At 35.7% G+C, this 23,349-nt stretch overlaps 1 protein-coding gene across 2 annotated transcripts in view; it reads right to left on the reverse strand.

Annotated features, from left to right (window-relative positions):
* Window positions 1-23,349, reverse strand: part of Orc5 (origin recognition complex subunit 5) — a 55,276-nt gene that overhangs the window by 21,421 nt on the left and 10,506 nt on the right. For both annotated transcript variants that reach the window (XM_028890939.2, XM_037203574.1), the window contains exons 4-12: window positions 23,216-23,290; window positions 19,629-19,740; window positions 15,389-15,519; window positions 12,673-12,721; window positions 12,501-12,591; window positions 11,341-11,393; window positions 9,911-10,023; window positions 8,560-8,607; window positions 3,821-3,931 (exon numbers count right to left, since the gene is read on the reverse strand). In XM_028890939.2, the coding sequence (XP_028746772.1) occupies window positions 3,821-3,931; window positions 8,560-8,607; window positions 9,911-10,023; window positions 11,341-11,393; window positions 12,501-12,591; window positions 12,673-12,721; window positions 15,389-15,519; window positions 19,629-19,740; window positions 23,216-23,290 (783 nt within the window). The remainder of the gene's footprint in view (window positions 1-3,820; window positions 3,932-8,559; window positions 8,608-9,910; window positions 10,024-11,340; window positions 11,394-12,500; window positions 12,592-12,672; window positions 12,722-15,388; window positions 15,520-19,628; window positions 19,741-23,215; window positions 23,291-23,349) is intronic.

Raw genomic sequence — 23,349 nt, forward strand, 5'->3', positions numbered from 1 at the left:
TAGCACATACTTAATTCCTTCAAGTCATTCTGCCTTCACTCAAACAAACCAAATGTGAAAAATTTTAAAATCCCTTCTTTTTACGTATCAGAGACAAAGTTAAGTTAAAGTTGGTTTCTACTGCACCTTGAAGCGACAATGCAACAACACTGCCATCTAGTGTTCGTAAATATAAGAACTTCAGTACAAATGGACTTGGAACACTACTGTGTTTAAGTTAATTTTACATTGGTGGGCAAGTGTACATTTGACAGATGGATAAAAGGAGAAAGAAAAACAGAACAGGGCATTGAGAGTCACTGCCAACCAAATGAAAGGGGAATGTGAGACAATCTCCTTTGGGATGTGATTCCCACCCGCCAGATTTTATTCTTCAATATAGCACGTTTTTTCTTTTCTTCGATATTCTATTGACCAAGCAAAAGCAAAGATCAAATCCTTAAGTTTAGGGATATCTATCCCCATGTTTTCTTCCATCTTTTATATCCTAATAGTTGGAATGACCAAGTTACTAAAAGATTTTATAAACAAACATTCATTTATATGCTTTAAATATTTGAAACATTATATACACCAAGTGTTAATGAGAAGAAATAACAAAACAAAAAGGTCAATAATTTTCACTGCCAAGAACAGTGAAACAATTTTACTTCTTGCCAGATAAAGACAAACCTTGGGCCAAGCTGTTTCTAACTACATTAGTACCAGTAATGTACACACAAAGATAGGTGTGTACTGTTCAGCATAGTCAAAACTCAGAACAGTTAGTAAATCTCTGCATCAGAAACCTCGGTTTGTAACTGTTTTATTTTTCCTTAGAGAGTCAAATTTGAAGAGTCTATTTCTAAACAAGTAAGATGCCCTAGGAACTGGAGGCACAGTCCACGAGGATTGTGTGGGAGGTAGGTGGGGGTGGCACTCTGAACAGCAATACCAGCACTAGTGTTACAATGATGGCCACAGGACCACTACTATTATGATACAGCCACATCCACTGCCAACCAGGCTCCTACAGGTGACACTGTTTAGTTTTTGCTTAGTTCTAGAACTTCCCCTCTCTCTACGTCTTTAAACTGCATCCATTCCTAATGTTTTTCTCTCGCAAATGAAACTGATTTCATTACGTTTCCTTTTTGCACAATGATTATTAAGTAAATTAGAAATACTAAACAACAACAACAACAACAAAACAACTTGGCTCACTCTTTCCAGGCAAGCTCCATTCTGCACCTTAGCTGCCACGTCTTTCTTACAGCCTGCCCAATGAAGAAGTAATCATTTTCTTCTTAAAGCCTCTTAAAAGCAGTGTCAAGTATTCGTTTACAACCTTTTAATACTATTTTTATGTAACAACCCCTCCACCCCCGCAACAAATAAGTTGCAAACTCCCAAAAGGAAATTTCTAAAAAATCACCCTTAATTATCCTTGTTTGCTTCTCAAAAGGGTAATTTGGTGGCATCTAAGAATTATAATCACATACACTGTCAAGTTGTTTCTTTTCTGTTTGGGAGTCATCTTTCTCTAACTTCTCTTTAATATAAGCTGAATCTGTTTAAAGATAGTAGCTCCTGATGTCCAGTTACTGTCGCAGTAGAAACAAACAGAAACCATGTATGCTGTATGCAGAAAGAAACTGCACACACGGCGACACTCGGAACTCGGATGGAAAGGGGACAACACAGCAAGGTGTTGTCTCCACAGAAGAATCAAGCAGGAAGGTACAACACAGTCTTGTGCTTGACTAGATGGTGATCAGAATTTCAGACACGGCAAGTTTTAAAATTATAGGGAAAAATCTCTTTTAACATAGATTAAAACTGAATTAAGTTTTTTTAATTATTAGCACCTGATTATTTATAGAGCATAACTGACTAGAATACCTTTCAACTGCACACTCAATGTACATACTAATTTTCTACAAATGCTGACTTTCTAACAATGATATAGATCCAATTTCAAGACTGCTGAGATTACTATCTATTTTTGGTACCTTAAGTCTTATTTAATGAATTAAAAACTATCATCACATTACATCTGTGATGTAATGACATTTGATTCTGAGATCAGATGTCTGACATCCATTCTGAGATCAAACTTATAGTGATGTAATTTTAATTATTTACATATTACCAACCACAAAACAAACTGCTCACTACATATCTGGCATGACTGTATTCTGAGATGCCAGTTACATCATTTTGCCTTTAATATTCATAATACATGCCTAGTCTTTCTGAATCATTTAAGAAATCTAAGCCCAGGATTTAGCTCAGTGGTAGAGTGCTTGCCTAGCAAGTGCAAGGTCCTGGATTCAGTCCTCAGCTCTGGGGGGAAAAAATAAATAAAATTAAAAAAATAAATAAAAAAATTAAAAAAAGAGCCTTTATTTTCAGGCAGCTGTGGCATACACCTTTAATCCTAGCACTTGGGAGGCAGAGCCAGGTAGATCTCTGTGAGTTCAAGGCCAGCCTAGTCTACAGAGCAAGATCCAGGAGAGGCTCCAAAACTACACAGAGAAACCATGTCTTGAAAAACCAAAAAAATCCAAAAACCAAAAAAAAAAACCACAACCCGGGTGGCGCACGCCTTTAATCCCAGCACTCGGGAGGCAGAGACAAGTGGATCTCTGTGAGTTCGAGGCCAGCCTGGTCTACAGAGCGAGATCTAGGAAAGGCACAAAGCTACACAGAGAAACCCTGTCTTGAAAAACCAGAAAAAAGAAAAAGAAATCTAATATGACTATAGTTATGCAATTTTCTTTAAATGTCAATGGGAAAAAAAGACACCATAACTAGTTAAAATAAAAATTCCAAAACTGGAATCCTCATTTTCTACTTCTGGGTTTATGCTGCCACCTAGTGAAATACTAAAAATTTAGTTATTCTGGAAAACAAACCAATTTTAAAAAAGGGCATATCAGCCTGAAAAGTATATATATGAGAAATAAAGACATGATACATCACTTTCATATACACTTAAAAAGTTTTCATTAAATCATGCTTATATATTATAAGTCATCAATTTAATCATCAAGACACTTGTTTAACAGCAATGATTTTTAAAATTCCTTTACTAAAAAAGAAAAAGAAGCAGAAACATTAAATTGCTTTTGTCATTAGTTATACTTGTAAATTCTGTGATTACCTCCGAAGAGTTTGTGTATGGAATTTTCAATACAGCTGCCCCTCAGCATCCTCAGGAGGCTTGGTTGAAGGGCTCGCAGAGATGTCAAAGTTGAGATGCACAAGCCCCATGTACAAAACAGTATATATTTACAACGAACCTCATCTTTAGTAAATCATCTCCCTATTACTTATAAAACATAATTTAATATAAGTGCAACAGAAGCAGATATTACACTCCTTTTTTTTTTTTTTTTTTTTTTTTTGTTTGTTGTTTTTTCAAGACAGGGTTTCTCTGTGTAGCTTTGCGCCTTTCCTGGAACTCACTTGGTAGCCCAGGCTAGCCTTGAACTCACAGAGATCCGCTTGGCTTTGCCTCCTAAGTGCTGGGATTAAAGGCATGTGCCACCACTGCCCGGCTACATTACGTTTTGTATTGAATAATAACAAGAAAAGGCCTGCACATGCTCAGTACAGAAGCAAGTCATTGTTTTCTTTTTCTGATTATAATTAGTTGAATCAATGAATTCCAAACCATGTCATACAAGGGGCCAACTGTACTTACCAGGAACAGTATTCATTGTCCAGTTAAAATATTAGCATTTACTGTGCAAACACCTATACCCAGATTTCCACCAATCATACTACCTGAAGAATTGACTAGAAATGGTCAGAAAGATCCTATGATGAGGCCTACCTGGGAGAAGATATTTGCTGTTGGAGCCACTCTGCTGTCCACAATACTATACAATATTGCTAATAATCTGTCCAATGGAAATGGTTTTGGTCCAAGGAGGTGATTGCTTGTCTGCAAAGAGAACATGAAACTTTTTCTTATACCATAACATACGATTTCTACACTATTAAAACCCAGTAGTAATATATTTATATTTTTCTCTCAAACATACTAACAAATTTAACCTACAGTCCTTAAAACATTGTCTGATCTCATGATTATCTTCTGCCATGTTTATTAGCATTCGTTATACACAATAGTGGGTTTCATTGTGACATTTTAATACACAGGTAATGCATGTTGATCATTTTCACACCCACCCACTACACCCTGTTGTTACCCTCCCAGGCCTGCAGATCCTCTTCTTCCTACCTAGCCTTCCTTTACATCTGTTAATTGTGTTTACCCAGTGAGTTTCATTGTTACTACTTACAGGAGCATAGGCAAGGGGTGACTGGGCATAGGCACCTTACCAGTGGCTATACCACTGAAGAAATGTCTCTCCCTCCTCCAGCAACTATCAATTGTCTATAAATTCCCAGGCAGGGGAGCCAAGACCCCCACCAACTCCATGTTGAAGGGCCCTATCTTGTGCAGATAATGCCATTATCTTTTATAAATTACTAAAAAAATTTCTCTGTACCAATAAACATGAAAGAACTCAGTCATTTGCAGTTGAGCACTGCTATCCTGCTGCTGATTTTGCCAAATGATTTTTCAAGAAAATGTATAACCAAAACTAAGACTTTTCTTTGTGTGTATGTGTGCCTGAATGTGTGCATGTGCACCAGAGAGAGGCATGCAGGTGTCTGCAGAGGTTCACGAGGCACTGGATTTCCTAAACTGGTGTTACAGATAGTCTTGAGCACCATCTGGGTTCCGAGAGATGAAACCAAGTGGTCTGCATGAGCTCTTAACTGCTGAGCTATCTCTCCAGGCCCACAAACCAGGCTCTTAATTTCTGGACTAGAGCATATACTAGTTAGTTCCCACCATTCAGACCAATTCCTTGAAAATACACTGTTCAACATTTAGTTGACACAGTTTCAAAGAGTTAAATACAGTTTAACAAAGTTCTACATAGTTTTAAAAAGACAGATGATTCAAAGTACCATCTTAATTTAGGAAAGTAATGAAACTCTCTAATTAGTGAATAAGCTGCCAGCCTAAAATAATTTAAAATTTATAAAAACTTTAAAGACTATGAGTATCATATTCATATGGTATAATCACATGTCACTAGGAAATCACAATACTTGAAATTCCATTGTATTAGCAGATAATTTTAAAAGCAGGTTAGGAATTTAAGGACTTCCTCTTAACAGTGGAAAGTAAATTGGAAAGTACATGCATAGGAGTATATTTAATATTTAAAAGAAGAATGGCTGTAAGCAAAAAAAAAAAAAAAAAAAAAAAAAAAAAAAAAAAAACTGATCAAAGCACAAAGCACAGCACTCATTTCAGCTATTTACAGCTAAGAGATAGATTAGAGATTACTTTCCTGTTCTTAAATCTTGTGTGATTGTTCTACCAAATACTTCAAACATTTAGAAATGAACAGAGGTTTAATACAATAAATATCAACAGTCACTACCTAGTTTTATCAAATCCAGATGTTATACACTATATGCAAAGAAACAAACACTGCGCTACTAGTCAGTTACAACCCACTGTACCCTTTCTTCTCACTGTCCCTTTCTGTCCCTGGAGAGCATTCCAGTCTACAATGTGACGCTCTTGTTCTCATGCTGGCTTTCACAATGCCAGTGCTTACATATCTATTAGCAGTACACAGCACTGTATGACTTTAAATTCCAAATAAATTATATTATTTTGGATGCATCTTTTTACCATATTGCCTTTTCCCTTTAGTTGTTTTCTGAGATTTATCCAAATTTTAAATGCAGCCCAAATGTATTTTTTATTTTTTCCATTTTTATGACAATTACACTATCACATCTACTTAAGAAAGCCATCACTTCTACAGATACGGTACAAATGACAATCTTGTACATCTTTCCTTGTACAAGGAGAAAAAAGACACTGCTGGGAGTTGGTCAACAGTGTTTTTGTTTTGTTTTCTTCTTCTTCTTGGGCATCTAGGAAGACATACCCATTTTTACAGAATGACATAGGCCATTTAACTGAGCTCTGGAATATGGGTAGAAGCGACACCAGGACTTCCAAGAAAGGACTTTTTGAACCACGGGATTCCTCGCTCTCATTGTTGTTAACTTCAGAGGCCACTGTGTTTACCTGACATCCCAGAGGATGCAAGAAGCTATCTAACTCATATTCAGTTATAGTCAAGTAAAATTCTGTTGTATAAGCCACTCAAAAGTTTGGGGATTTGTTTTCTTGTTGTGTTGTTTTTTTTTTTTTTTTTTCTGCAGTGCAGTCTAGCCTTAGCCTCGACCAATATACAAATCTGATTAGATATTGTTAACCTACAGAGCAGTCAGGCTGTTTCATACTGATTGATAGTGTCACTTTCACTTAGAATCAAAATTTGTCAGTTTTGTCAATTCAAGAGTGTAAATGTCTCACTGTTGTTATAATTTGCACCTTATTAGTGAAGACAGGAATTATACCATATTTGTTATTATTCAAGTTTCTTTGTGTATCATTCACTTGTTTTGTCATTTTGTAAAAACAGCCACACATTCTAATCACTTGCCTATGGGTTCAGGAGAGCATGAAGCACAACTGAAGGCTTTGGTGTAGGCCTAGAACTGGATCCTGGTTCAAACTCTAAAAAGGTGAGGAAATAACTGAATCTCCTTAAAACGGAAAAGAAGATGGAGCTGAAAAAAATTACCCTTGGAATAAAGTATGCAGAGACCAAAGGAAATGAAGAATGAAAACGATTTTGAAAAGGACAATAATGTCGAATGTATCTACTCAATGTCTCAAGAAGACATATTAGATAAAAGGAGAAGTGGCAACATATGACAAGTTAATGTTCAGAGGCAAAACTAACTCAAGATAAAAAGAAATTTAACCCGAGATACACTATAGCACAACTGTAACAATAACAAAGGAAGCAACTGACGAGCAGTAGAAAATAAGACATAACGGGGGGTGGGGGGGGGGGGGGGGGTGGGGTTGCTTTTTCATAGCAGTAAAACTGAAAGGCAAAAGATAGTAAAATAAAGTTTTGCTTCTTAAAGTCCTGAAAACACCAGTAACTGAGATGTGTATACTGACCTGCTTTTAAGACTGAGTGAAAACAACTCACAGCATTAGCAGTGTGGACTTCAGTTCCAAGTTCTGGGTACACACATAGCTGGAGCTGTCTACCTTCTAAATGCTGTAGGCACTGATTTTAACCTGGACTCACAAACCTACTGCTAAAAAGTACTTGGTGAGTATAATAACTGAGCTTTGCTAGATTTTTCAGACAAAATTAGCATGGTTTTGACTGTGGTTCTAACATCCTTCCATCGGCTTATTGGCCTGAATATCCATCTATTCTGTGCAATCTCATAAATGTTCCCACTTGTGATCCCTTTCTTCACACTGGAGAGACAGGGTCTCACTCTGCAGCCCTGGTTGACCTGGACTCTCTATGTAGACCAGGATGGCCTTGAACTCACAAGGTCCTGCCTCTGCCTCCTGAATTTGAGTGCTGGGATTAAATATATCAAAAGGTACATAAACCATAAATAAATTCACTTAAAAACCATTCTTTGTTGAATTCTTGCCATTTATTAGAGACAAGCTAATTTGTATAACTATGAAGTATACTTGTTTACGTAAATAACTAAATCTTTCCATGCAAGATGTAGAGCAGCTTCAGTGTTCTACCAAGTTGATCAATATTTTGAGAACATCACTTTGCAAACACACATCAGACAAAATGGCAGAAGTATACTTAAGGTATTTTCAGAAACTGCTTGAAATTCTGTCCAAACCCAATCTAAACTTCATTTAACACAAACAAAAAGGTCAAATAGTAATTCTGAAAAATCAAGTATTCAAAATGAAACAATCCAAAGATAAACTAAATTGATACTTATATGCCGAAAAATGGGAGAGAAATATTAAAGATTTGTCATTTCCTGTAGTTGAGCTATTAATTATATTTTTTAAGAGCAGGAAACTTCATATGTGTAGTAAAAACACTGCAATTCACAACAATTTTCTCAAATCTGAACATAAGTGCTTCACATAGCATGATGGCATGACCCCTCAGATCATTGCATGTTTGATTTTAAATTAATTTTTGACTGCTGCATGTTTAGAAATCTTTTACTATTGATAGATGAGGTCAAGACCCATAGGTTAAAGAGATTTTACAAGCACTTCCAAGTTTCAAATTGTAGAAATCTCTTTCCTGCTTAAGTGTTTATGGGTTTCCCATTTTCATTTCATCAATGGAATTTTTGTTAGGTATTTAAGAGGGGAAAAGAAAAAGGTAACTGAGTTTATCCACTATGTTTAACTAAATAATACAGGGAGAACTTTTTCATTAAGTAAGTTATTAAAAACTCCATCAACTCAGTCTTATCTCTAGCACCGACTTCTTTCAGTTTGCTTTTGAACTACTTAACAAAATACCGTTGCATTAACTGGTAACATTATCAACAGAAAAAGTTCTCATATGCAAATATAATTACACATTCATCCATTTCCTTAATTATCCTAAATTCATAAGTTTCTCTAAATTCAAAAGTTAAGGGAATTTAAAACATAAATACCTTCTCATGTTTCTTTAGAAAGTTGGTTTTCTTGATTTTTCCATGATGCTACAATTAAGGAAAATAATTTTTCAGATTAAGAAGCTTCAACTAGAAAAGGCAATTTGTTGTAAAGATAGCATACGTAATGCTAAATATATATATATATATATATATATATATATATATATATATATATATGATTTTCAGAAGTTTTATTTTACTTATTATTTTACTTCTGATATGTTTTAGGGTGGGCTTAGACTGGATGCAGGATTACTTTTGCACATAAACAAAGGTTATGAAACACAATAGACAATAATGATAATTCTTAAAAGAATTTGTTACAATGATCTTAGTACGACATATTTACTGCTATAAAAACAGAACTTCCAAAGATAAACAAAAGTGAATTCATCACTTAAAGGAGGATCGTAATTCATATACTACACACTGGCTGAAAACATTTGAGCACTCAAGACTCAATAGTCGGGATGAGGGTTGTCCTCGTCCCCCCAAAACTAGTAACAGATGACAAAACAAAACAACAGCAACAAAGCCTAATTACTAAGTATTTTTCCATCCAGAGAATTAAGCAGGGTTACGTGAGGGCTGGAGTTCAGATGCCCAGAACTTACATAAATGACAGATGGGTGTGGCAGCCTACCTCTAATTCTAGCCTTGCAAAGAGACAGGGATGCCCAGAGGAAGCCAGCTAGCCAAACTAACTAGATTGGTGAGCTTAGGTTTGATGAAGAGACCCAAGATGATTTCCAACATCAGGCTCTACACTCATGTGCACACATATGCATGCTCACCTTGCCCACACACATGTGCATACAAATATGAAGATTCATACACACATGAAAATGGAAAACAAAAAGAATGTGAGGGAGTGGAAAGGTTTTAGACTAACAGTTTATTCCCGATTTCCCGTCTTTTGTAAAGCATTGCTTTCTCCCAAAGTTCAGACTGTGTGTAGAGCTGTTAACGAATAGGTCCTGTGTACTCAGTGATCTCTTAGTCTAACCTGTGTCCCGCAGAAGTTTATAGAGAAACTTCAAAGCAGTCATTCCTTGGTATCCACAGAGGACTGAAGAGCATTCAGACCAAACCAAACACCAATACAAAAATATTCAAGTTCCTCATGAAAAAATAAGTATGCTAGTTGTATAATATACTCTGCTCTTTGAATCATCTTTAGATTACTTAATATAATTTAAATGCTCTAAAAATAGTTTATATATTATTTATGGAATAATGATCAGAAAAAATGTCTTTACATGTTCAGTATATATGCAATATTTTGAACCTCATAAAGACCAACTGTCCTGGTGGGATTTTAATAAAAAAAGAAGTATGTTACTATTACCTTAAGGAAGAACCTCCTGTCTGTTCTCGCTGGGTTATAAGAGGCAAGGTATGCAGCAATAAGAATAAACTTAGAGTAATATGGTAGTTCCACATGGGTGTATGCCGAGAGACCTACAGAACAAAACATCTATGACATTATTTATCAGGCTACCAAGAGGTGTTAAGTATACTCTCCAACTTACCTTCTGACGGCCATAACTGCGCTCTGCTACTGCTGACCTAGCACCGTACTGCTGAACATTATTAACGGCAGACTTTGCTCTATTTGACCAGCTCTTCCCAATTTAAAGTGTAAGCCCTATTATTTCTTCCCTTTAACATTATTTTCTCCATTACACTCTCCCTGAAGGCCTTATATGACTACAATATAGGAAACTTCCCCTGCACTCTAAGACCCCATGCATGTACTATTATGTCATATGTTAAAAGCTACTTAAATCAAATAATAACCCTACGGACAGACACTTTCCACCAAATAAGCCATATCTAGTATACTGTTTTTTCTATACCTACAATTCTATGCACATAAGAAAGTGTGTCACACACTGAGAGAACTTACATGAGTATTACTTAAAAATCTTCATAGTAATTTAAAGTTAGCTAGTCCTCTCATTTTTTAAATGAATAGACAGCCCAGTTTGAAGCCCCACAGGAAGAGTACTGATAAATTATAGCAGCTGTAACTCTATTCATCTTTCTCTCCTACACTACTAGAAACCACTTGTAAATCAGCTGAAGCGCTCAGAAACCAAGAGGCAAAACAACTTCAATACCATCATATCATACCCTTTCCTAAATAGAAATCTTTAAATTTTTGAAAAGAAAAAATATTTTAGACATTTTTAAAAGTAAAATCTGTTCAGTTTGATAAAAATGCAAAATAATACCTTCTTTAAAGAACACAAAAGCACTTTGAAAGTATAACCACCAAAGAGTATCCCTAAACTGAGCTAGTATAAAGTTGGATTTTTTTTTTTTTTTTTTTGGTTTTTCAAGACAGGGTTTCTCTGTGTAGCTTTGCGCCTTTCCTGGGACTCACTTGGTAGCCCGGGTTGGCCTCGAACTCACAGAGATCCGCCTGGCTCTGCCTCCCAAGTGCTGGGATTAAAGGCGTGCGCCACCACCGCCCGGCTAAAGTTGGATTTTTATTTCATAAAATTCATGAACTATTACATATTCTAAGTAAAAGTTGTATCATATAATTGGATTATTTAGGTGAAAACTCTAAAAGAAATATTGGTTTTTCACATGGCAGAATCCAATCATGATAGAATCTAAGAAAACAAAAAAATGGTATTCAGTTGAAGGAAAATCATCAATGAAAATATCTAGCTTGAAAAGGAAACTCTTTACAAACTCCAACACTAACCACCATGTTTGTCATAGTTTAAACACTGCCCTGGTAATGTTCAGTGTTTTCTTTGATACCTTTTAGCTGTCCTGGGTCTGTGTCATCTTTCTGTAACTTTTCCCACTGGGAACTAAAATAAAATAGAAGAGCAAAAATAGACTGAAAATATAAGAAATCAATATCCTGTAATAAAAAGAGCCCTACAGAACATATCATTTTCATTTATTAAGTTAGAAAATAGAATAATACATACACACAGAATACATGTTTGTATCTGTACAAATCATTTGATATATATTAACAGTGCAACAAAATACACAATGTTAATTTTTTAATTATCTTTTTTACTCTGATCACAATAAATAAATACCATCAGCCACTCAGTAAAGCTCCCAACAGTTCCAATCACTGTATTGGATACAACTGTACATTAATTCTAATCTGTGGAATAAGCAACTGCAGTGTGTATGATCAGATCGGAACACTGAGACCCAAAAATTAAGTCCTTCAAGAGCACACAGTCAGACTAATGAATTCATATTTTTCAAGGAAGAAATGGAAGAAAAACCCAAAACTGTACAGGAGGCTAGCAACAGGCTAGAAGGATAAAGAAAGGAGCTTTAGTATACTGTTTTGAGCAACAGTTTTAGCTTTTTATGTACTTGTCTCTCATCTCTTACTGATAGGGCAATATGTTCTCTCCCCTCTCCCTACTTCTCTTGCTTCTTTTTTTGGGGGGGGGTGGGGCTTACTAGGTAGCCTTGATTGGCCTGAAATTTACTATATAGACCAGGCTGTCCTCAAACTCACAGAAATCTGTCTGCCTCTGGCACCTTAGTACTGAAATTCAAAGCATGTACCACCAGACCTGGTCCTCTTGCTATTTTTAATTGTAATCTGTGGAATAAGCAACTGCAGTGTGTATGATCAGATGGGAACACTGAGACCCAAAGATTAAGTCCTTCAAGAGTTACTAACATGATTGCCACTTGCATAAGCCAATCATATCTAAGATGAACTAATTTCCTCAGACATTCCCCTTAGTTAGGTTTAAAACAAGCCCTCACTTTCCTCTTGGGGGTCTTTGCCATCTTGCCTTTGTGTAGGATGGCAGGCCCCAGCATGCTGGAATAATAAATGCTCTTGCTGATTGCATATGTGGATGGTGGTCTTTTGTGGGACTTCTCCAGGACCCTACCAGGCTAAGTGATATCTAACATGTTAAACACATAATTACCTTGATATCTCCCTGAGATAAACAGTCTGCATTGCTTTCTTCAGGTGAGGTTCAATATTTCTCCATAGTTTCCGAGTATCACGTTCACCTGCTGCTCCCAGGAGAAAATTTCAATAATTGAAATCTTGTATAATTTTTCTCCAATGAAATATTAATGATTATAGCTAGTTACCTTCTCCTTTAACTACAGGTTCACAGTATTTGGGAAAATTAAGCACTGCCTATGAATTTAAAAAGAAGACAAAAAAGCAGGAATATATAGTTAGGAATTTTTCACATAAAATTTTTATTACAAATTAAGCAATTTTATTTATAATCAATTAAGGATAATTCTAGCTTATTACTACAATAAAATAACAAAAATATCAATAATGGTAGTATAACAGCATACACATTACAGCCTAAATCCTACCTAATACATTAAACTCATATAACACAATAAGGCATAATTTGTACTCTTAGCTATAATGATGTTTAATAAACACATCAAGGCCAGACAATTAACTGCTGTTTTCCAGCATGTGAATACCATCATAAATTAAGCATCACCTAATTAAGGATTATTTAAAGTGTTTGCACTAGCTGTTACACATACGAGTTCTTGGCATTATCCTGGGCATACTAAACCAATCAGAGAATAAGACTCAAAATCTACTCCATGTTTTAACAAGCTCTCCAGGAATTCTATGCATTAAGAAGTGTGAGACGAATCACAACTACTTAATATTTTTCCAAATTAGAATCCTACTGAAATGCAGCTTTAGTGAATTGGTAAAGTATGTGCATTTATTAACATTAATCTAATCTCAAGTATTTCATGATGAAAAGATTTAATAATGGAGCCTGGAGAAGAAACAGGCATAATCATAGTGTAAATTCAAATGCAGAGGACAACAGTAAGTACTGCAAGTGACTGCAGAGAGAAAGGAATAAAAGAGCTACTCGCCAGCTTCTTGCATTAATTTAGATTTTCAGACCTAAGTCCTGAAAAGTAATACTAAGGCATCATGGTAACAAAGCAAGTTAATAGCCCAGCCAAATTCTGCAGTGCTCTCCAACATCACGCCCAATTCTCCTACATTTAGTTCTCAAATATCAGCAAATTTCTACTATTCTGTGTTAGAATTTTGTCTTAGTTAATTTTCTATTAATGTGACAAAGCACCACAATCAAGGCAACTGAAAGCAATTAACTTGATTAAGCAAATTGACTATTCTGTGTTTGGCATCTAGATGAGTATAAAATAACCCCTTTAGCTGGCTTTTCTAACAATTACAATTACTATTGTTTGGCTACCAAATGCATTCTCAGAGAAAGCAAATCTAAATGAATATTCAAAATATCACTTTATTTTCTCCTGTCTTTGCTGCCTATGTAGGTAGCCTCTAAAACATACTTACACAAATACAACTTCCTAAAGCAGATTTAAAAGCACACACAGAAAAAAATGCTTGAAAAGGACCTTATATAGGTTACTATGACACTTTCAAGAAATAAACCATTTACAAACTTTGAAACAATTAACAGTACACATCTGATGGAAAATAAATGCTTTGACTCCTTTATGTTCTAGATATGGAGAAAAATAAGAACACTTTTGTGCTATATTTTCTTCAATGCATAAGGACTTTTTAAATTTGTTAACATTACCAGTTGTATAAAGATTTAAAGCATACTTCAAGTTGATGAATATGATGTTCAGAAAAGTTGTACTGTTATTAAAAATTAACCTCCAGGAAAGCACAAAGAAACTTATATATTGAAGTATATATTTTCACCCTTTACTTTCTTTTCCTGAAGGTATTTTCCTTGATTTTTCCCCTCTTGCATAGAGTCCCAGGGGCTAAGGAGTGGCAAACGACAGGTTATTTCGTAGGGAAGCAGAGGAGGAAGGTCTGTCTCCACCCTCAGTGTTGGGGTTACAAATGCATATGGTGCCACACACTTTACCCCCTCAGTCATCTCCCTTGGCCCCTTAACTGAAGGTGTCTAAAAGGAAACAAGACATTCTTGCTTTCCTTTCACAACTCCAAAAGTAAGTAATGGGAAAAAGCTAAGCACGATCATTTCCCAAACTTCTAGCAAAACACAAACAACTATTCTAGTCTTTTTTCAAAGTTTAAGACTTTTATACAAAATCACTAACTCAAGATAACTAGCCAGTGAAGATCTGTAATTAAAGCTTCTTGCCATACTCAAATGGAAAGCTCCTAGGCCAATCACTATAGAATAAAACCTGGAGAAAGGTATTACAAACATTAGCAGTGAGATGCTAAATTGCTTGTTATTACATATCCCTGCTATTTTTCATTTTTATTTGAATGGATTTTTAGTTTCTGCAACTAGAGATTGATTTAGTAATTAAAAGTACTTGTTTTTTTGAATGCTAACACCTACATAAGGAGCTGGAGTAGTGCCACATACACCTGTAACCCAGTAATGAGGAGGGTGGAAAAATGAGGATAACTGGAGCTTCCTCACACCAGCCCAGCAGAAAAAAAGGTAAGCTCTAGGTTCTGAGAGAGACCCTTCCTCCAGAGAGTAAGTGACAGAGCAGGATACTAACAGCTTCCTCAAGCCTCTGTGTGCACAACCCCTCACACATGTACACCAACGTAACACACACACACACACACACACACACACACACACACACACACACTACAATGAAAACATGTAACTGACAATGAATGCAAATTTTCTCATCAGGTTTAGTATGCACTAACCCACAGATATCAATCCTTGTAAGGTATATTAGCCTCAAAAAAGCCTTATCTAAATTTGTGAAGTATTTTCTCAGCTTCTGGCTTGTCTCAAAATTTTCTGAATGTGAAAATATTAAAGGACATACACATACATGTGTGCACACACACAAAATGTTCACTCACCAGATGTCTGAGCTCTTTCAGATCTCGACAGACAGTGTAGAAAACTCCAAGGAGAATATTAATGTAGGCAGCATAAAAATCAGCTGAATATTCTGGAGGATGATCATGGGACAGGATCTTTTGAAGGTTCCCTGTTCACAGGACACAAACTCAAATGATCAGCACATAAACATAATCATTATGTTCCAGAATTTCATAAATGTTTTTTTAAAAAAACAAATATTTAGGTCCAACTCTATGATAGAATAATGTATATTTCTTTTTCTTCATGGCACAAAAATTCTTAAATGATGCGTTAAGTCCCTCACAAGCATACCTGAGCTACACTAATGAGGTGACCTGACTGGAGCCTCTAGACAGCTTACAGGTAAGAACTAGTGGTTAGCGTTCTTTCTTTCTTTCTTTCTTTCTTTCTTTCTTTCTTTCTTTCTTTCTTTCTTTCTTTCTTTCTTTCTTTCTTTCTTTCTTTCTTTCTTTCTTTCTTTCTTTCTTTCTGTCTCTCTCTCTCTCTCTCTCTCTCTCTCTCTCTCTCTCTCTCTCTCCCCCCCCTCTTTCTTTTTCTTTTCTTTTTTTTGGTTTTTCGAGATAGGGCTTCTCTGTGTAGCTTTGGAGCCTGTCGCCCAGGCTGGTCTTGAACTCACAGAGATCCGCCTGTCTCTGCCTCCCGAGTGCTGGGATTAAAGGAGTGTGCCACCACTGCCCAGCACATTCCTATTTTTTTGACCTTCAGGGAGAAGAGAAAGGCTGAAGGCCACGTTCATCCCCAAGAGGCAACCATTTAGTCAACTGTACCAATGTAAAAGAAGCTCCATGAACTTCAGATACAGCACAGACTGGTAAATGAATCCACATGCTGGAAACACACCTCAGCTTTGCAAGGAAAGAAGTTTCTAGGCTTGGGACCTCCCTGAACCTCAGATAAAATGTATCTCTTCATCCAACTATTCATATCTCCCCTTCTTCCTTTTTAATCTTTTACAATGACCTGACAGCAGTAATTACAGTAGTAAGAAAAAGTACGGTGCTTTTTTGGCTCTGTGAGCCCTACAGGCAAACTGTTAAACCACAAGACAGGACCATGGGTACCCCAATTAACAGTCAGTTTTCAGAAGTCAGTTTCTGCACTGGGAGCTGGCATCTGCAGGAGAAGCAGCTCTGTGTGACAGACACTTAACCTGTAAGGTTTCTATACCAATTTCTGGAAGAAAGTTTCAATGAAATTGGCAAACAACTGTCAAAATGGACAAAGCAATTAAATAATTGGTTACTGGATGGAGAAAAACAAAATAAAACAAAACACGCAGCATTTGTTATCAGAAGTGTTTTTAGAAGAAATAATCCAGAAAGAGTAAAATAAGTAAAGCTAAAAAAAACCACAAATGGCCGGGCAGTGGTAGCACACGCCTTTAATCTCAGCACTCGGGGGCAGAGCCAGGTGGATCTCTGTGAGTTCAAGGCCAGCCTGGTCTACAGAGAGAGATCCAGGACAGGCACCAAAACTACACAGAGAAATCCTGTCTCCAAAAAAAAAAAAAAAAAAAAAAAAAAAAAAAGCCCACAAAAAACAAAAACCCCACAAATGTTCTAAAAAGAATCTAAATGACAACAACAAATATAAAACAATGACACTCAAAGAGAGAAGCTCGAGACTGACTACTGGAAAATAAAAGCAACGATGAGAAATAATACGGGCTTTAGCTTGTTTTTGCCTATTAAGAATTATCAACTAGAAAAACTCCCAACAATCTAGGAAATGCTCTTTACTAGTTTAAATAACATTCATTAAACGTGCTTTTTATAATCACCACCTAGTCTCTACTGTCCTTTCTCATTACTCCTTTTGTGAGACGTCTTGTAAAGATAACAAAGATGTTTCTTTCATAGCTCAACTCTTCCTATATTACATACTTAAGGTCTTAACTTCATTTCTCAGCATGCTGAAACTAACAGAAAGTAGTTAGCTGGGCATGGTGGTGCACACTTTTAACCCCAGCACTTGGGATGCAGAAGTAGGCAGATACCAGAGTTCAAGGCCAGGCAGGTCTACAAAGTGAGTTCCAAAATAGACAGAGCTAAACAAATAAATAAATAGTGAGCAATGTATATTTATTACTCAAATTCCCTAGCCATTCTACATGGAGCAGTAACCCATTCCTCACGGTAGTGTTGTCTGACTTCACACTGCAGTCGTTAGGAGTTCTAAGTGGGGACAAAGCATAGGAAGAAATCCTGGCTAAAAAGTTTGCTTAGGTCAGGGGTTCTCAACATGTGGGTCGTGAACCCTTTGGGCTTGAACAATCCTTTCAAGGGAGTCACTTAAAACCATCAGAAAACACAGATATTTACATTATGATTCAAAACACTAGAAAAATTATAGTTATGAAGTAGCAAGCAGAATAATTTTATGGTTGGGGATCACCACAGCATGAGGAATAATTAAAGGGTCACAGCATTAGGAAGGTTGAGAACCACTCTGGCTTAGATGGAACTATACATCTATAGACCTAGGATAACAAAAACATAGTAGAATATACAGTAAAAGCTATTCTCTTTCTTATTTCTATTTCATTAAAACTGAAAGAATATTACAGGTATGTAAAAATAGTACCAAGGGACTTACAGTAAAGAAGGAAAACTCGGGTGGAACACACAGTTTGTGCAGTAGGAAATTGTGAGTCACTGACTTTCTCTAATTGTGATCAGAGCAGGACTTAACCTATGCTGACAACTAAACCAAATCTAACCAAGCACATCATAATCTCTTCAAAGGAAAAACAAAGCAAACAAGCCATTGCTAAAGGACAGTAACCTTTGGCATGTGATAAAGACTTTCAATTGGACCCCTGGCTACAACTGGGAAGGAGGTGTCCTTGAAACCAAAACCAAATCCCTAAATATGGCATGTCTATCAAGCTAACAGGACAGGCCCCGTTAGCCACTAATCCTTTTGCCCTGATCCCATGCTACACACAGTTTGTTTTACCAATTAATGCTTCAGTTTTGAGTAGAAAATTTATGATTATAGTGCTTATGCTATTCTTAAAAAGGCCCTAAAACTTAATAAACAGATGTAACATGGCTCCATTTATCATACAGTTAACAGGTCTATTTTCCTACACGACAAAATTAGAAAGATTACTATATTTAATTTTTTCCTGAAATTCCATCAATGCTGCTTGATATCTTAAAAAAACAACCAGATCTTAAAATGATATTATACTTTTACTTTCATGATGTAGAAAAACCAATACAATTTCATAATTTTCTTAACTTTGAAATAACTTTTCAATATTTGAAACTAAAACGGCACAAAAAGTCAGTTTGCTGGGACACAGCTCCAAAGCAATTGTTTACTGAAATCCTTTGATTAAGCCTTTCTTTCCTATTCTTTCCTTATTTTGTGATTTGTATGGATGAGAAGCTATTAAAAATAAGTTTTTTTTTTTTTTAAATCTATTTTGAGTTCCTTTAGATAAAAAACAGTTAATTAGCTAAAGCAGGAGGTGTTATTTGGCTTCTGTTCTTGTGAAAACAGGCAAAAATGTGTTGCTCTTGGCAATGAATGTTTATAGCTCATTAGCTGAGAGGGACAGTGTTAGTAAGGCCAGGATCATGGGATGCTATTTCTCACAGCTTGCTACAGCACCTTATGTTTCACAGTTATAATCTCTGAATCAGCAGTATCATCTTTTATAGTCATAGCTCAAAATTAATTAATCTACAAGGCTATTAAACAATACAAAAGTACTATGTTCTTTTAAAGAGAAAAATTATTAGAACCTATAAAATTTAAGATTAAATATAAACTCCAAGAAAATAAACAAAAGAACTAGCAGTTGGCATAGTAAGAGTTATAGCAATGACAAATAAAATTTGTAGACTCAAGATACTTGGTACTTAATCAATGCAATGTATATGATAAAGATTCTAACGTGTTACCAATCTAGTACGATACTTACTTGTGTGGACATTATAATCACAGTATACATATACATTAATGAATTAAAGCTGATGAAAGTATACCATTAGCAAACACATGAGACCTGCTCATTTAGTGACTATGACAGCAGTCCCTTCACCGTTTCAAAATAAAATTTCTGTAAATGCTAAATATAAGCATTTTGTGACTGGCAACAAACCTAAACAGTTAAAGATAACAAAGTATCCCATTCTAAACATGGTATAGTTTAACATTTTGAACAAAGGACAAGGATTAATTGTTCTAACAATTAAAACTTACCTATGCTATAATCAGGGAAATATAAGACAAATGGTTCAAAGCATCCAGTATTTGGACGGAACTTTTCCCAAATAATCTCACTGAGAAAAATAACTGTCACATTTCTGTCAGTCTGCAAAGGAAAGGGAAGAAAAGTAATTTAGCATTTAAGAATATGAGGGCAGTTATTCCCTTTGGATTTATCTTCAACTAAATTCAGCAAAGCTTAACATATGCAACAAATTATTTGCATATTAATAAACCATATTTAAAAAACCTAATCAGAGAGCTCAACTATTTACAAATTTTCATACATAATTACTTGGAATTTCCATAAAACTGTAGCCTAATCAACATTTCAGTTATTCATGAACACTAGGGCAGTCACACAAGAAGCTTACTTTGTAGATACTAAGAAACACACCTGCTTGGAAAAATTAAGAGGAAATCCTTCTGTGAGAATTTTTAAAAATCTTGATAGGCTTTTGCTCAATCAACAACAACAAAAAAAAACATTTCTCATCATTAAAATAGTTACAGCAACTTAGAGAAAAGGAAACATGGAGCTGGATAAAAGTAGATCTGCCATATTGTATAACTTCATATTATTAAGAAATATTAAAGTTTTCTTTTTGTTTTCAAATTCTTGAGAAACATTAATGGCCACTATATATTAAAAGTACAAATAATTATGACTAGTAATAGCCCCCTAAATCATCAATACAAAGTAAAAGAGGTATCTTTTGAAATATATTTTAAAAATTACACTTAGTATACCAAAAATAATAATAAAAGCTGAATGTGTCCATTATTCTTTAACAGACTGATCACAAACCTGTACACATCAGCTGGAATTCATCTGCACACCGCTTAATTTTCCACATAGGTTTTCATTTGCTTGTATTCTTTTTGGCTAACAATGCAGATGTGGTATCTCTTCTGGTCTATAAGCATCCTTAGGACCCAATTTCATATATCAATTGTACTACACTTGGGGACAATTTACTATTTGATTCCTAGCACGTGTGCTTCTTTGCATGCTGTTTTGCATTACTTAGAAAAGTAATTCCTTTGATTAACAAAAACAGGTGAACTTAATGAATGAATAATTCCACAGAAAAACTGATCATCTTTATGAAAGAAAGGAAGATGTTGAGGGCAGAGGTCCCTGTACTCACAGAGAAGTACTAAAAGAACCAGGAATGTTAATCATACAGGAGTATCTCCTCAAGGCAGGAGATAAAAATCAAATACCTGCTTTCCATCCAGAGAGCTGAGAGAAGATTTTGTTAACAACGTGGTGATCCTTTGGAGGTGCTACCTGTGGAGGCAGACCTCACCCACATTCCCCAGAATGATTATCCCAGACTCTTCCCCCACAGACCATTACCCATCCTTAGTGGAGATGTCACATGTACTTTATGGCCTGCCAACCTCTATGCTATAGTCAGAGACCACACTAGATTCTACTTTGTAAAAGTTTCTATGTTGTCACACTGTTGTGGAATATTTATTTACACTGTGTGAAGAAGATGTGCCACTGTGATTGGTTTAATATGGAGCTAAATGGCCAATAGATATCTGCAGGAGAGATAGGCAGGACTTCTGAGAAGAGAAAGGAGAGGATGAATCTAGATGTGCAAAACAAGGCAGGTGCTCCTTCAGGTTCCTGCTTCACAGAAGAATATGCCAGACATTCTGCAGGACACAGGGGAAAGCGACTGATGAACTTTGCCAATATAAGCAGGACAGTATTTCAAATTTCTTACTTCACTAAAAAGTCTGCCAAATACTCTAGGCCTACAGGCTGAAAATAGATGCCCCAACATTACAGAAGAACTTTGAGTGACTGTCCATGCAGCCAAATGTCTTTGTCATTTCTAGAGTTTTGGAGTTGCTTATAATGAACTTCCTGTTTACTTAGGTAGTATTATATCCTTCTGAGGTATTGGATAGAATTGAAGACTAGATAGTTATAATTATAGTTTTCCTTAGTTATGATAGAAAGTAAATTAGGTATGAAACTTTAGACTCATCAAGACAAGATAATTGAATACTTTCTCTAATTTTGTCAAATACAAATAGACTAAATATTGTAAATGTAATTCTTGCTTAATAACTGTCTTGTTATATGTAATTTTACTATGTTAAAGTTAAAACCTTCCTTGTTGATTAGACAGAAAAGGGGAAATGCTGTGGGATGCCTTTCTGTATGCTGTCCATATGTGTTGCTCTCAATGGTTGACAATAAAGCTGTTTGGCCAATGGTGAGGCAGAATAAGATTAGGCAGTACAATCAAACTAAAGACAGAGATGAAGAAGGGCAAAGTGGGGGCAGATGCCAGCCAGCTGCTGAGTAAGCAAGATGTGTAGAAAATGAAGTAACAAGCCATGGACCAAGTGGCAAAGCATAGATAAGAAATATGAGTTAGTTTAAATATAAGAGCTAGCTAGTAATAAGCCTGAGCCATTGGCCAATCATTTATAATTAATATAAGCCTCTGAATGGTGATTTGAGAAGCAGCTGCTGGATATTTGGAAGTTGTTGGTGGGACAGAGAAAGCCTCCATTTATACTCTCTCCCTCTTTCCTGTATAGGGATGAAATGTAATTAGTGGCTTCCTAGCTGCTAGCCTGGCCTCATATTCCTGCTGCTATGCCTTCCCCAAGAGGGGCAGTATCCATTCTGGAATTGCAAGGCAAAATAAACTCTTTCTCCCCAAGGTTATTGTTCTATCACAGCAGCAGAACATTAATTAATGTGAGCAGTTTCTCTTATTTGGATACTGCATTTAACTTTCAAAGGGTGAGATTCTACCTTGGCTCTCAGTACAATGTTACTTAACACTTTCATACAAACAAACATACAGTTAGAAAGTATAATCTATTTATGTTCAAACCACTGATTAAAAAAAAAAAGAAAACCATATAAATCAACCACAAAAATTTAAATTACTCTTAACTGAAGAGAACAAATGGTACTGTTCTGCATAGCCAGCTCTTTGCACTTAGTAAGTAAAACCTTAATGGGGATATGCATAACTATCCTGAATCCAGCATTCCTGCATGGACACTGGAGAGGACTGAATTCTCTCATCAATTTTCTTTCTTCAAATTATTCAAATTGTTGTGCTTTTCCCCTATCAGATAATTACTCTCTTATCTGATAGTATGTATATTAAATCTCTCCTACTATGTTTTGCATTAGGCCATGACAATTGCAGTTGTTTTAAAACAGTTCAATGAGATCACAATAGTAGAGTGAAGAGTTGCATACTGACACTGAGTGGCTAGCAGACAGCAATCCAGATGATCAGAATAACTACATCATGGCTTTTGTAGATTGAAATGATAGTTAAGAACTACTGTAGAATTCAATGTCTAGCCTCTACCATTAATGACTAAACACTTGAAATTCTTTAATAGATAGCAAATTACTTTATAGTTAAAACTAAAATAATTTAGTAAGTCTATCAAATCATAAATTAATATTACTATGGGAAAAGACTGAACTTCAATCATGACAGAGAAATATGACAATATAACATATTGGGTAGGGAACATATCTTCTATCTACTGAGGGAAAAGCACTCCCATATATTACTTACCAACTCTTGTAACCTAAGAAACCCAGGCAAAAGATTTGCTTCCATATCTCTTAGATATTCAGCTTTATCTAGAACCTTTAAAAAGAGATGTCTACATGAAAATCAATTCATAATGTATTTTATAAAGCATGACA

This window comes from Peromyscus leucopus, chromosome 3 (genome assembly GCF_004664715.2).
Source record: "Peromyscus leucopus breed LL Stock chromosome 3, UCI_PerLeu_2.1, whole genome shotgun sequence".
Lineage (NCBI taxonomy): Eukaryota > Metazoa > Chordata > Mammalia > Rodentia > Cricetidae > Peromyscus > Peromyscus leucopus.